General features: G+C 50.9%; 2 protein-coding genes across 4 annotated transcripts in view; one reads left to right on the top strand and one right to left on the bottom strand.

Moving 5' to 3' along the window:
• Nfkbil1 (NFKB inhibitor like 1) overlaps positions 1 to 8,550 on the bottom strand; it is a 17,331-nt gene extending 8,781 nt beyond the window's left edge. Inside the window, exons 1-2 of one of the 3 annotated variants that reach the window (XM_029531442.1) lie at positions 8,434 to 8,550; positions 7,000 to 7,276 (exon numbers count right to left, since the gene is read on the bottom strand). In XM_029531442.1, the coding sequence (XP_029387302.1) occupies positions 7,000 to 7,264 (265 nt within the window). In that variant the 5' untranslated portion in view covers positions 7,265 to 7,276; positions 8,434 to 8,550. Of the gene's footprint in view, positions 1 to 6,999; positions 7,277 to 7,386; positions 7,397 to 7,671; positions 7,864 to 8,433 lie in introns of those variants that run through there. The other 2 variants (XM_021217576.2, XM_029531443.1) reach the window with 2 other exon arrangements.
• A 68-nt stretch (positions 8,551 to 8,618) lies between these two features.
• On the top strand, positions 8,619 to 10,839 carry Atp6v1g2 (ATPase H+ transporting V1 subunit G2). Its single transcript, XM_021217578.2, has 3 exons — positions 8,619 to 8,916; positions 9,194 to 9,294; positions 9,709 to 10,839. The coding sequence occupies exons 1-3, from the start codon at positions 8,835 to 8,837 to the stop codon at positions 9,880 to 9,882; spliced, it is 357 nt and encodes a 118-aa protein (XP_021073237.1). The 5' UTR covers positions 8,619 to 8,834; the 3' UTR covers positions 9,883 to 10,839.
• Positions 10,840 to 13,060: the final 2,221 nt, after the last annotated feature.

A 13,060-nucleotide genomic window follows, 5' to 3' on the forward strand; every position in this document is an offset into this window, starting at 1 on the left:
CCTGCCTGCCTGCCTGCCTGCCTGCTGCCTGCCTGCCTGCCTTCCTGCTGCCTGCCTTCCTGCCTGCCTGCCTGCTGCCTGCCTGCCTGCCTGCCTGCCTGCCGGTTCCTTTCTTCTCTGACTGCAGCCATGCTGTAAGGCCTGTGTTTTGTGTCTGGAGGTAAGGCTGTTCCAGTCAAAGCTTAAGCAGCCTATTCCTGCACGCTGCTTGGAGATCCCTCTCTTCTTTTGGGGAGCACCAGGTGAAAGCCATCTTTAAACACCCCCCCCTCCCGATCCTAGGGAGCAGCTGAGGTAATTTCTCTCTCCTTTCTGAGCTCTAATGATAGGATTTTTGAAACTCATTTTTTAAAAAAATTTGTTTTTAGATTTTATGTGTTTGAGCATTTTCCTAATGTTTATGTATACACACCACATGGGTACCTGCTGCTTACAGAGGTCAGGAGAGGGGTCAGATCCCCTGGGTGCTGGGAACTGAACCTGGGTCTTCTGCCAGAGTGACAGTGCTGCACTGGGAAACCCGCTCTCCAGTTCAAGTTCTGTCTTCCTACCCCCTCCAGGCACCGAAGGGCTCATTTCAAGGGATTCTTTCTGGTTTTCCCTAAGGAGACCTCTTAAACTATCTGGGCAGTCCCACCTCTACCCCAACATTTCAGGCTCCCTAGACAGAGAGTGGGTTCCTTTTCATTCCAATGTCTGGTATGCACGCACACACACACACACACACACACACACACACACACACACACACACACGCCCTAATGACCTCCGTTTTCCTACAGGCCCAGTGTGATGCTGGCCTTGGACAAGGGGACACTCATCATTATTTTGCTTGTATTCTGTTGCCTTAAGGTTGGGTCTGAGACTCTCAGAACCTCCCAAGAAGGCAATATGGCTATGACGCGGTGACACATGGTCCTATCCAGGGACAGCTCTTCCATGTTCACAGCTTGCCTGTTCTAACTGACAAATATTTGCAAGCCTCAGACCTGCATGATCTTCGTCTGTGCTGCCTCCCTGCGGTCCTCCCGGTGTTCAGGTGTTTCTCACCTCTTTAGTCCAGCAGGAAACAAAGCAGCTGCTGCTTTGTCTCACTCAGGTCTCACCAGCCGCAGGGCTGAGGCAGCTCCTAGCAGCTCTTTTAGGCGGCTGGACTCCCTCGGCTTGCTCAGACCCTGTTTTAAGGCTGCTGCGGGTCTTTGGCCCTTGCTTACTCAACCTTGTGGTAAATCAATGTCTTCCTGATCTCAGGTCTCTCAGTCCCTGCCTCAGGGACAGCAGCCTCTGCGTAGACACTGATGCTGCCTCCCACCATCCAGGAGCCCCTGCTCTGGTGTCACAGCCTGACCTCTGACCTCTGGTCCCCTTCAACAGCAACTCCACCTCCTCTTTCCAACAAAGTTGATGTCCTGTGGTCTCATGACTCTGACATGTCAGCACTGTGGGCAAGGGCCACACTCAGCCCTGACGTACTCCAGATGATGGCCTCCATCTTCTGTGAGCCTGATGCGTAGGGGTGTGCGGGTGTTGTTCTGTGATGGCTGGGTGCCCAGGGCTCGGTTCAAGCAAGACTGCTGCTGTCTTTGAGCAGGACCAGAAAGAGTTAATATTGGGTCTGAAAGAACACAATATTGGTAAAGCGCTTACCACAGAAATCTGAGGACTCAGGTTAGCATTCCCAGCAATCACATCTGCAATCCCAACCACATCAGCATACATCTGCAATCCCAGCCACAGCAGCTCACATCTGCAATCCCAGCCACAGCAGCTCACATCTGCAATCCCAGCCACATCAGCACACATCTGCAATCCCAGCCACAGCAGCTCACATCTGCAATCCCAGCCACAGCAGCTCACATCTGCAATCCCAGTCACAGCAGCTCACATCTGCAATCCCAGTCACAGCAGCCCACATCTGCAATCCCAGTCACAGAAGCTCACATCTGCAATCCCAGCCACAGCAGCCCACATCTGTAATCCCAGCCACAGCAGCTCACATCTGCAATCCCAGCCACAGCAGCACAAATCTGTAATCCCAGTCACAGCAGCCCACATCTGTAATCCCAGCCACAGCAGCACACATCTGCAATCCCAGCCACAGCAGCACATATCTGTAATCCCAATACTCCCACCGCAAGATAAGAGGTGGAGTTGGGGGTCCATAGAGACTCATGGGCCAGCTAACCTGGTGGACATGGTTGAAAAACAAACAAGATGGGCTGGAGAGGTGGCTCAGCGGTTAAGAGCACTGACTGCTCTTCCAGAGGTCCTGAGTTCAAATCCCAGCAACCACATGGTGGCTCACAACCATCTGTAATGAGATCTGATGCCCTGTTTTGGTGTGTCTGAAGACAGCAACAGTACACTTACATAAATAAAATAAATAAATCTTAAAAAAAAATTCTGTCTCAAGTACAATGAGAGTTGAGGACCAACAACTGTAGCCTCTGACCTCTACACATTGATAGAAAAACAAAACTAAATTTTAAGAGAGGAAGAACTAATCTCAGTGGGTTAGGCTGCAGTCGATCTCACAACAGCACTACAGAGAATTCTCTCTAACAAGCAGGCTCAGCCCATCAGGGTCTGACCCCTGGTACTCATGACAATGTGGGACTATAAGAAATAACTTACACTGTGACGTGTATCCCACAGGAGAGGAATATCCATCTGAGCTTCTGACATGAGCCCACACAAGTGTCCCTCCCTCGAGACCTAAATGACCAGGGCACCATGGTGTGAAAACACTTCCTGATGCGAGTGCAGACACTCCTCTCTACCGTCTGCCTGCAGCAATAAATTCTCTACTGCAGCGCCTTCTATTTATTTCCGGCACCCCAACCCCTGGCAGGGTTTCTTGTAGCTCAGGATGGCCTTGAACTTGTAATCCCTGTCTCTGCCTCCTAGGTGCTAGGATTGCAGGCCTGTGCCACCATGCCTGGCTCTGCTAAACTCTTTCACAACCCACTTCCTGACAGGGTAAGGCTTGTGAAACCTGTGCTAGGGTCACTGAAGACAACTGCGGCTGAGGTGACAGGTCTGTGGGTGTGCAGAATGCGAGGCTGGAAGAACATGTGGAACATAAACTGTGCCCAGTCATTCTGAAACAAGGCCACCTCTGGCTCCACTGTGCACACGATCAGGGAGGCAGTGGATACTGTCTACCACCGTGCTGACAGATCAGCACACAGTGAGTGTCACACAAACACAAAACAAGCCTGGAGGTGCAGGCCTGTGTCTCAGTCAGGAACACCACAGTCAAGAGCTACTGTGGCTGCACGGTGGCATCTCAACTAAAGAGAGAAAAAGGAAGGCTGGGGACAAGGCTCGGTGTGGGCTTACACCTACAACCCTGGACTTAGACGTGGGGACTGGATCAGCAGAGAGAGGTAGATTTAGCTCTGAGTTTGTGAATAGCCTGATCTACATACTGAGTTCCAGAAGAGCCAAGGCTACAGAGAATATATATATATATATATATATATATATATATATATATATATATATATATATAAAATAAACCAAAACAAACAAACCACAGCCAAACCCTAAAGAAGATCAAAGCAAACCTTAAACCCCAGACCCTAACATCAGAATGATGGCTTGTTTTTCCCTCCCCCCAAAACCTGAGAGAACTATACTGCTTGTCAGTGTCCACTCGTGCTTGCTCTGTGCAGAGTGGCCACTGTTTGATGAATGCTTTACTGATGGGTCCCTCTGACAGCTGAAACTGCTCTTCCATGACATTCAAAAAAAAAAAAAAAAGCCTAAAATGTAGGCTTCTTCTGGCCTCCTACTGTGTGGGTCCCCCAAACCCCAGTCATTTCAGTGACCTGGGGCACCGCTCTGACCTAACAGGAGAGTGGTGGAGGGGAGACTCCTGCAGGTTCAATCACTCAATCTGCTCAATGAAGCAAGCTCATTCAACTATCTTCAAAGCGGCGGGCAGCTGCTGAATGAGATGGAGAAGTTGGGATTAGAGCGCCACCTGGTGGCAGGGCTGGCAGGTGCCGGGAGGCCAGGGGTTGGGAGAAGTGTGGAAGGACGGTTTCCTCTTTGAAACATTGCAACCCCTCAACTGTGACATCCAGACAAGTTCCTGAAACTCCCCAGGTAGGGCTCACTTTCATCACGGTGTGTTAAATGTTTCACATGCTTTTCAGGACTCAATACGACAGTGGCGGTGCCTATTCCACCCTTAGGAGAGACTCGGCTAGGTTAACTGAACCTCACGAACTTATCATTACGTAGCAAAGCTACAGCCAGTCCGTGGTTCATGCGGTCATCACAACCTCCATTTTAGAGGTGAACAGGCTCCTGAGGTAAGGGTGCAGGTCTCAGGATCCGTTATCGGCAACCCCGGGCACCACACTGTTACCCCAAGGAGCTGCCTCCTAAACTGTAGCAGGCTGCTGAACTCTATCTAGGTACGCATCTCCTGAAAGCATACCTAAGAATACTTTAAGTGCTATAACAACCTTGGGTAAAACCCTGCCTCGAAAAAAAAAAAAAAAAAAAAACAACAACAAAAAAACAAAAACAAAAAAAACCAACCTTGGGTAAACTGAATGGCTATAAGCTCTTAGAGTAAACTGGTGTCTGGTCCAGCCATAAATTCCTGTATAGTGTGACTCTGAGCTAAAGGTTAACTGCCTGACCATCTAACTGCTACCTCTCTGCTTCTGTAAGCAAAGCTTGCTTGCTGCAGATGTCTAGAGCTGCCTTTCTGTATACACCACAATTGCATTTTTGTACTTAAAACCTCAAACTGGAGGGTGAGGCTGCTTCCGGCTTGCTACTCTGCTTGAACAGCCCTGCTGGTGGTACAGAAAGATTCCACAGGACTTACTCAGGAGTCTGGGGACTTTGTCTCTTCGGGTATCCCATAATAAAGTCAGCCAGGCGGCGGCAGTCTGTACTTGGCAGCCTTCCTCTCTTTAAGCTTAAAGAAAATCAACTATGCAGGCCCATCTTACTTGTGTTAAAGGATTTTGGTTTTGGTTTTGATCAAGGAGAGGCCAAGCTGGAGATGAGTAAGTGAATGAGCCGGGTTGTTGATCTCCTGTGGGCAGAAGGCTGTCTCTCGACGGAAGGGCCTCCCCTCTGGTTCTAGTCAGGAAGCTGCTCTCCATGGAACTGCTTCTGCGGTCACTGCAAAGGTGACATCTACGCTGTTTCCAGAACTGTGGGATTTGGCAAAACTGATCTGGAAGTATGCCATCTGGGGCTAGGTCAAGAGGCTGGCGGGGGAGCAAGGGCAGGCGAGCGGTAGAAAACACCTGAGGGTTAACCTCAGCAGGGAAAAGCTAGTCACCATGGCCTCCGCGTAGGTTAGGTGAGATTTGCTGGATGGCTTTTTTTTTTCCTTCACTTTTTGAGACTCTTATGCCCCACCCTGACTGGCCTTGAGGTGTTCCTTAGGGCTGAGGTGTTCCTGAGGGCTGGGATCAAAGGAGTGCGCTGTGAACTTCCTGTCTTTCTAAGGGGCTAGGCAGTTTCTGGGCTGGCTATCTGCCAGTAACACAAATGAACTAGAAAGAGGCCGTCTGCACTGTTGAGCCATTACGGATGCTGAGATGCTTTGAGGACGTCTCTACTGCGGCTCCAGCTAGCCTGGAACTCGCTACGGAGATCAGACTGGCCTTGAGTTTGCCTCTGCCTCTGCCTCCAGACCGCACCGCCGGCTTAAGTTGGATTTTTGTTACATAATTTTGGTGAGAACGAAGAAAACTGGTCTGGCGCCTGGTATGTGTCAGGGACGTGAGTCTGTCCCTAACACACAGCAGCAGTTCTCAGGCATAACACCAAGTAAAAGTTTCAGGTCTTCTGGCCATTCCCAGCTGATCCTGTGACAGACGGCAAGGATACTTTGTAAGGTGTTTGTGGCATTGTTACAAGGTTGCCATTGTTTTGATTATGCAAGGAGAGAAGCAAACTAATCTGGGGGAGGCGGGGCTTGAGTGGGGCTGGGATCTGACCCCAGCAGTCAACTGCGAGGTTGTGCTCGCTATAGGTAAACAGCCATCAAAGAAACAAAGTAGTCACTGATCCTGAAAGATAGGAAAGAGTGGCGAGCTGTGTGGCTGCGTGTGGAGACCCACGCCTACAACCTCAGCACTTGGGATGCTGAGGCCAACCTGAGATACTTAGCCAGTCCCTGAGTCAAAAAACAATCCGGCTGCTGGGCGTGGTAGCCCACCCCTTTAATCCCAGCACTTGGGAGGCAGAGGCAGGCGGATTTCTGAGGCCAGCCTGGTCTACAGAGTGAGTTCCAGGACAGCCAGGACCGCACAGAGAAACCCTGTCTCGAAAAAAACAAAAAACAACCAACCAACCAACCAACCAAACAGAAACAATTGGGCTGGTGAGATGGCTCAGCCGGTAAGAGCACTGACTGCCCTTTTGAAGGTCTTGAATTCAAATCCCGGCAACCACATGGTGGCTCACAACCATCTGTAGTGAGATCTGACGCCCTCTTCTGGCATGTCTGAAGTCAGCCACAGTGTACTTATTTATAATAATAATAATAAACCTTTGGGCTGGAGAGAGCGCGGTTGTCATAATTCAATTCCCAACAACCAGATGAAGACTCACAACTGTACAGCTACAGTGTGTACTCATATACATAAAATAAATAAATCTTAAAAAAACAAAACAAACAATCACACCACTCCAACACACACCCCTTAGTTGTTTGGGCGATGTTAGGATAAGCGTATCTGTTACTAGAGAGGTATTGTCACATCCCAACCAGCTCAACTGCTCCAACAGTTCCCAAGGACCAACGTTTACTTCCCAACTATTTTTGTTGTGTAAGACAGGGTCTCTCTGTAGCCCTGGAGCTCACCTGTGTAGGCTACATACTTACAGAGATCCTCCTGCCTCTGCTTGCCCGGGGTCAAAAGACCTGCGCCATCACACCAGGCCTTTATTCCCCACCCATTCTTTCAGCTCAGATCTGGCCAGCTTCTCAAGGCCAGTTCCCACGGACCCACTCACCATCAGGGCCCTGGCGGGCAGCAGCGTGCAGCGCCGTGTCGCCATGGCGGTCCTGGTGGGCAGGGTCAGCGCCGAGACGCAGCAGCAGGCACAGGGCAGGGGCATCGTGGCGGGCGCAGGCCCTGTGGAGAGGCGGGGGTTGCCCAGCGTCCACATCAAGGCCGGGATGTCGCTGGAGGAGAGCCTGGGCTCGCACCAGCCGCCCTGCAGACAAGTACCGCCGGAAGCGTCGCTCTCGGCGGTGCCGGCGGGAAGCGGAGGCCATGGAACTCTGGGGCTAAGGAAGAAGTGGGAAATGGCAGCGGTGAGGACCCAGCTCCGCTCTTCCTCCTGTTTCTCCCTTTACCTCCCATTCCCTCCCCCGGCCTCTCCAGCAAGAGATAAGACCTGTTCTAAACTCTCATCCCTTAGCAGATGGCAAGTTTGGGGCGGGGGTGGGGTTGGAGTTGGGGGGGGGGTCACAGAGTTAATTTTTGATGTAATTTTTGAGAAAATGATACATAGTTGTTTTAAGGCTCCAGAGCCCAAGAAAAAAGTTAATTCTGAACTTTGGAGGGAAACAACAACAACAACAAAAATCAAGGAAGGCCAGACGGGGCGATTCTCATCAGCCACAAATCTGGAGAAGAGTCCCAAATTCAAAGAGCGATCTAGAAACGGAATATAATGTACCCGACAGACAGACGTAGAGGCTTCTTCCTCTGGGGCCTGGGGGGAGGGGTTACTCATCAGACCTGCTCCCCGCCCCCCCAAGGACCCTCAGAGACGGAGGCCGGAGGCCCGGGCTTAAGACGCTCCGAGAAGGGAGGTGGGGAGGGAGGAGGCGCGCCAGGATGCAGGAAATGGCGCAAGCACACGCGCAAGTTTCGGGAGGAAATGAACTGTGTGTTCCATCCCGGAAATCGTTCCGAACGCTCGGGCTGGGTGACTCGTGATTAGGCCTCCGGAGGGGAAACAAGACAATTTGCGACATAGGGTCCTCCTGCAAGCGGAAGATGAGGCGAGCTTCCGAAGGGAGGCAGAGGCAGAGGCAGAGGCAGAGGCAGAAGCAGGCCTGGTCTATAGGGCGAGCTACAGCGACAGCCAGGACTACAGAGATAACCCGTCTCGAAACACACACACATACATACACATATAATTACACACACACCACACAATCACCCACACATAATCACACCACACACATACACACACCACACAACCACAATGAGACCAAGTATATGGGTAGACCCAAAAAGAAAAACACATGGGTAGACGCTAACAAGGCAAACGTAGGACAGAGCAGGGAGATGTGTGCAGACGTTCGGATTTGGGAAAGAAGTCTAAAGAGAAGATGGAGGCTGAAAAGAGATGGGGGAAGGGCGGAGGGAGGCGTGGAGACACAGTTGGGAGTGTAAGTGAAACCCCGCGTACTGTGTCCAAGCACATCCTTACCTTCCCACACCATTCTCATCGCCTTTGTGTCTCCTTCGAGACCACCAATCAAGATCTCCTCCCACCCAGACACTCTGCCTTCCGCTTCCCCCAACCCCATCTTTGTGGACCCTGGTGACACGGAGAGGCCCTGCACCTGCTGCAGTAGTCAGCACAGGGTTGGTCTCTGCTGCCCTCGGGCGGCCGTTTCGGGTACTACCTTGAGGTTCGAGAGGAGGACCAGTCATCAGTGTGAGGATGAGAGACACCCACCCGGTGCAGGAGACTGAGTGAAAACGGGAGCGCTAAGACCCAGTGGGAGTGGAGGACCGCATCAAGGGCCCGGAGGAGTAGGCGCTGGAGAGTGGGAGCCGTCTGGTACCTCGGTCGCCTTTGGAACAGCATCCTCTCTAGTGACAAAAATGGCCAGTCAGACCCAGGGTATCCAGCAGCTCCTCCAGGCTGAGAAGCGGGCAGCGGAGAAGGTGGCCGATGCCAGAAAGAGTGAGCCCCCCTTTCCTCTCTTAGGAATCTGGAAGGAGAATTTAGGGATAAGGGATGGCGGACATTTGAGTCCTTAGGAAGCCCAAGGACACTGAGGACAGATGGGACTGAGGCTAATAGGATAGAAGGCATGGGTGGGTTTTACAGTCTAGCATTTGGTTGGTTGACAGGAAACTGGGTAACTTTCTAGAGGGCACTGATCCCACTAAGGCACCTGGTTTTGTGTGTGTGTGTGTGTGTGTGTGTGTGTGTACACTCACTGTCCTTCTGCCTCTAGGGAAGGCCCGGCGACTGAAGCAGGCTAAGGAGGAGGCCCAAATGGAGGTGGAGCAATACCGCAGGGAGCGGGAGCAGGAGTTCCAGAGCAAGCAGCAGGCGGTGAGTTGAGGGGGACAGGGATGGACCCACCCAGGTGCAGATCGGTGGGTGCCTCTTGTTAGATGCATACAGGTGACTCAACAAGAAATTAGGGTGTCTGAGAGCTGAGGAGGCCCTGACAAGGACCACACATGGTAAAGCTGTCGGATCTGTAAGGTCTGGGGGTTTTAAAGGGTACGTGAGACTTGTGGGGCGGCCTTCACAGTCTGTGTGGAGTGTGGTAACCCCGATGGTGGGGACAGTTCTATGGTCAGTCTCAGAAGTAAGGGTTGTGCCGACCTGCTTGGTATCTACATGTTTTTGTGGGGTGGGAATAGTTTTGAAAAGGCTTCCCAGGCCTTCCTCTTACATGCTGGGACCTTTCTTTCTCTGTGTCTGCTTTTTTCTTTCTCTCCTCCACCTCCCATCCCCCAGGCCATGGGCTCTCAGGGGAACCTGTCTGCTGAAGTGGAGCAGGCCACGAGACGTCAGGTTCAGGGCATGCAGAGCTCCCAGCAGAGGAATCGGGAGCGTGTCCTGGCTCAGCTTCTTGGCATGGTCTGTGACGTCAGGCCCCAGGTCCACCCCAACTATCGGATTACTGTCTAGAACCATCACTTAGGGACACATCCCAACAGTAACTCCTTCTATCAGCTCCTTCCACAGAGAAATATCCCAACTCAAAACCACTTATGTAGCATGCGCAGAGCCCTGGGTTCAAACCATCATACCATTCCCCCCACTGCCAAATCACTTCGCATAATAACCTGTTCCCGGAGGGGAGGCTTCTATGTGACAGGATCCAATATTCCCCCCTGAGACTTACAAATAGCCTGTTCAAACCGAACCTCACTGTTCCATGACACGCGCTGGAAGTGTACTCATGAATGTCCAAGTCATCCCCACCGGGCCCCTCTGCGAAATGTATGTCCTGGTGACAGTTATGAAAGCACCCTCACTCAGAGCAGGGGAAGTTTTGTTCCTCTCCCACCCCTGGTCCTTGCTGGCTGCACAACTGGGACAACTATTTAACCTGGAGGCCTCAGTGTCCTCATCTTTGTAACTGGGATGACAGCAACAACGCTTCCTTTGTAAGGTGGCTGCTGTGAATTATCTGTAAGAATTCAGCAGAGTTCCAGATGATGGAGTGCCTGTAGCATGACCACACTCTGCGTGCCTGCCAGAATTCTAACCCCTTCTCTTGACTTTTTTATACCTGGTGTTCCAGCTCTGTTCAGCCACTGTAACACTAGTAACCCTCTAAAGAATTTGTTTCTCTGGCTCTTCCTTGGCACATCATGCCCCCAAACAGTTAAATGAAAATGTTATTTAGCCCCTCTCTCTGAGTCCCAAATATATATAGAATCTCTTAGCACCTCTCTTTGTTTCTCTTGAGCTGGTCTTTCTCATGGTTGCCCCCGCCTCCTCTGTTTTCCCAAAGCTTGCTACTTCTGGGAGCTAAGGAGATCTGTGACATTCACATGCATGCATTTCTTTCTGTGCCCTCAGCACCTTGCTTCCCTGTGTAACAGTGGAGTGTCAATAAAATACTGGTGGATGAGTCAATTGTCGGTGAAAGTGGCCTCCTTTTTGCCTCACCATTGCTCACTTTGGTACGCTGTCCTCAGAGTTCTGCATTTATATAGTTTCCAAAACACTGCAACACTGCAAAGGGCTGTCCTGGAAGCTTTTCGGAGAAACAAAAGGACATGGTACTGTGTCCCCTCTTGAACAGAGAGTTGCATAGATAGCACTCTGTCCCTTTCCTGGTTTTACACTGCTCGTCAGCACCAGAGGCAGACAGACAGACAGGCACACACGAGAGAGAGAGAGAGAGAGAGAGAGAGGAGGGGGGAAAGGGAGAGGGAGAGGGAGAGGGAGGGGGAGAGGGAGAGGCAGGCTCACCATGTATCTTACTACATATCCCTGATTGTCCTGGAATTTGCTAGGCCAGGCAGGCTAACTTTGAACTCAGAAGCGACCCACATGCCTCTGCCTCTTGAGTACTGGAATTAAAGATGTGCACCACCACGCCTGGCTTGGCATTGTGTTTGGGTATTGCCTCTCATTATGTATCTGATGATAAGGTCGTTGTGTCCCCAGAGCCTACATAGCACTTGGTACACATTTCGCAGTTGAAGAATATTTTGGAATAAAAAGATACTCGGGGGATGGGAGTGGGGTAGGGTGGTGGGTGGGGGGGACACTGCTGGTCTCTGACCCCCATTCCTGTATCAGTTCTCTTCACTGCTCCTTTCACCCTGAACTTGACTCAATGAGGTAACCCATAGTCTTATCTTATATGACTTTTCTGTAGAGACATTTTAAAAGTCTATGCCAAATAAGGCAGTCATGAAACACCAAAGAAATCTCCCCAGTCTCGCCTGGCAGACCAAGGTGCTCACTGGAGTCACTGGCAGTATGGTGGGTGATAGGTTACTTATAGGAGTGAGACTGGAGTAGCTTCTCATCAAAAAGTCACCCACCACCAGTGTGACTTGTCCTGCCACCAGGAGCTGTTTATTGGTGACATAATCTGGGAGCAGGGTTCCGTGTCTTGCAACTTTTTTCTGAATTTCCTGAGCCTTCTCCACTCTCATCAGGAGGAAATGTTTCATTTCAGGGGAAATAGCTATACAAAAGCAAGCAGATTTTTGAAGAGGAGGGACACATGTGATGGGAAATTGGGGTGCTTACACCCTGGTGTTTCCCTGCTAGCTGTATTGCTTTGGCCACCTTGTTTTATTTCTCTATTTTCGTATGTTTACAGGAATAGTGGAGCAGGGCATGGGCCTGCATTCAAATCCCAGCATTTGAAGGCAGAGGCAGGAGAATTGAGAGCTTGAGGCCAGTGTAGGCTATATAACTGCTCAAACTCAGTAACAGAGAAAGGAACAAAAATAGCAAGACAGATGAGGGGCACTCACCTTGCTCTGGCCCCAGTGTCCCAGGTTTTTTTTTTTTAGACACGGTTTCTCTGGGTAGCCCTGGCTGTCCTGGAACTCACTCTGTAGACCAGGCTGGCCTCAAACTCAGAAATCCGCTTGCCTCTGCCTCCCAAGTGCTGGCATTAAAGGCGTGCGCCACCACTGTCCGGCAGTGGCCTAGCTTTTTTGTTTTTTAAAGATTTATTTATTTATTATATGTAAGGACACTGTAGTTGTCTTCAGACACTCCAGAAGAGGGAGTCAGATCTTGTTATGGATGGTTGTGAGCCACTATGTGGTTGCTGGGATTTGAACTCCGGACCTTTGGAAGAGCAGTCAGGTGCTCTTACCCACTGAGCCATCTCACCAGCCCTAGTGGCCTAGGGTTAAAATCACAGCCAGCTGTTAGACAATCCCTTCCTGCCCTGGCTACCTTAACCAGGACTGTCAGCCAGCCAGAAGAGCCATTTTGAATCTTCTATAAAGACTTTGAGGAAACCACACAGCGATGACAGCTAATGGCTCAGCCAGGATTGTCTCTGTCCTCCCTCTCCTCCCCAGTGGAGTGGTGGAACTTCCCATAGTCCCGCAGCAGGAGGATGTGTTATGACTGATGCCAAAGGGACACTCTTATGATTGGTGCAAACACAAGTCTTCATTTGCACGCCCTTTGCTGGCTGTAAAGCAGAACGTTTGGCTCACTTGGGTCAGCTGGGATAAACCTTACTATGCTACCCTCCACAATGCCACCACATTAGGTCCAGTAACAGGAAGACAGTGGCCGAGAGCCCGCCAACTAGGTCACTAGGAGAGTTCCTGGAAACGCTTCAAAGCCAAAGGCCCAGGTACTGCACTTTCAG

This window comes from Mus pahari, chromosome 18, assembly GCF_900095145.1.
Source record: "Mus pahari chromosome 18, PAHARI_EIJ_v1.1, whole genome shotgun sequence".
In the NCBI taxonomy this organism is placed as follows: domain Eukaryota; kingdom Metazoa; phylum Chordata; class Mammalia; order Rodentia; family Muridae; genus Mus; species Mus pahari.

What these genes read in the sequence shown, in the direction of transcription:
- Atp6v1g2 (XM_021217578.2), top strand. Translation starts at nt 8,835, where the DNA reads ATGGCCAGTCAGACCCAGGGTATCCAGCAGCTCCTCCAGGCTGAGAAG. An exon ending in GGTGGCCGATGCCAGAAAGA is followed by an intron (nt 8,917 to 9,193) that starts GTGAGCCCCCCT and finishes TTCTGCCTCTAG; the next exon opens with GGAAGGCCCGGCGACTGAAG. An exon ending in TCCAGAGCAAGCAGCAGGCG is followed by an intron (nt 9,295 to 9,708) that starts GTGAGTTGAGGG and finishes CCCATCCCCCAG; the next exon opens with GCCATGGGCTCTCAGGGGAA.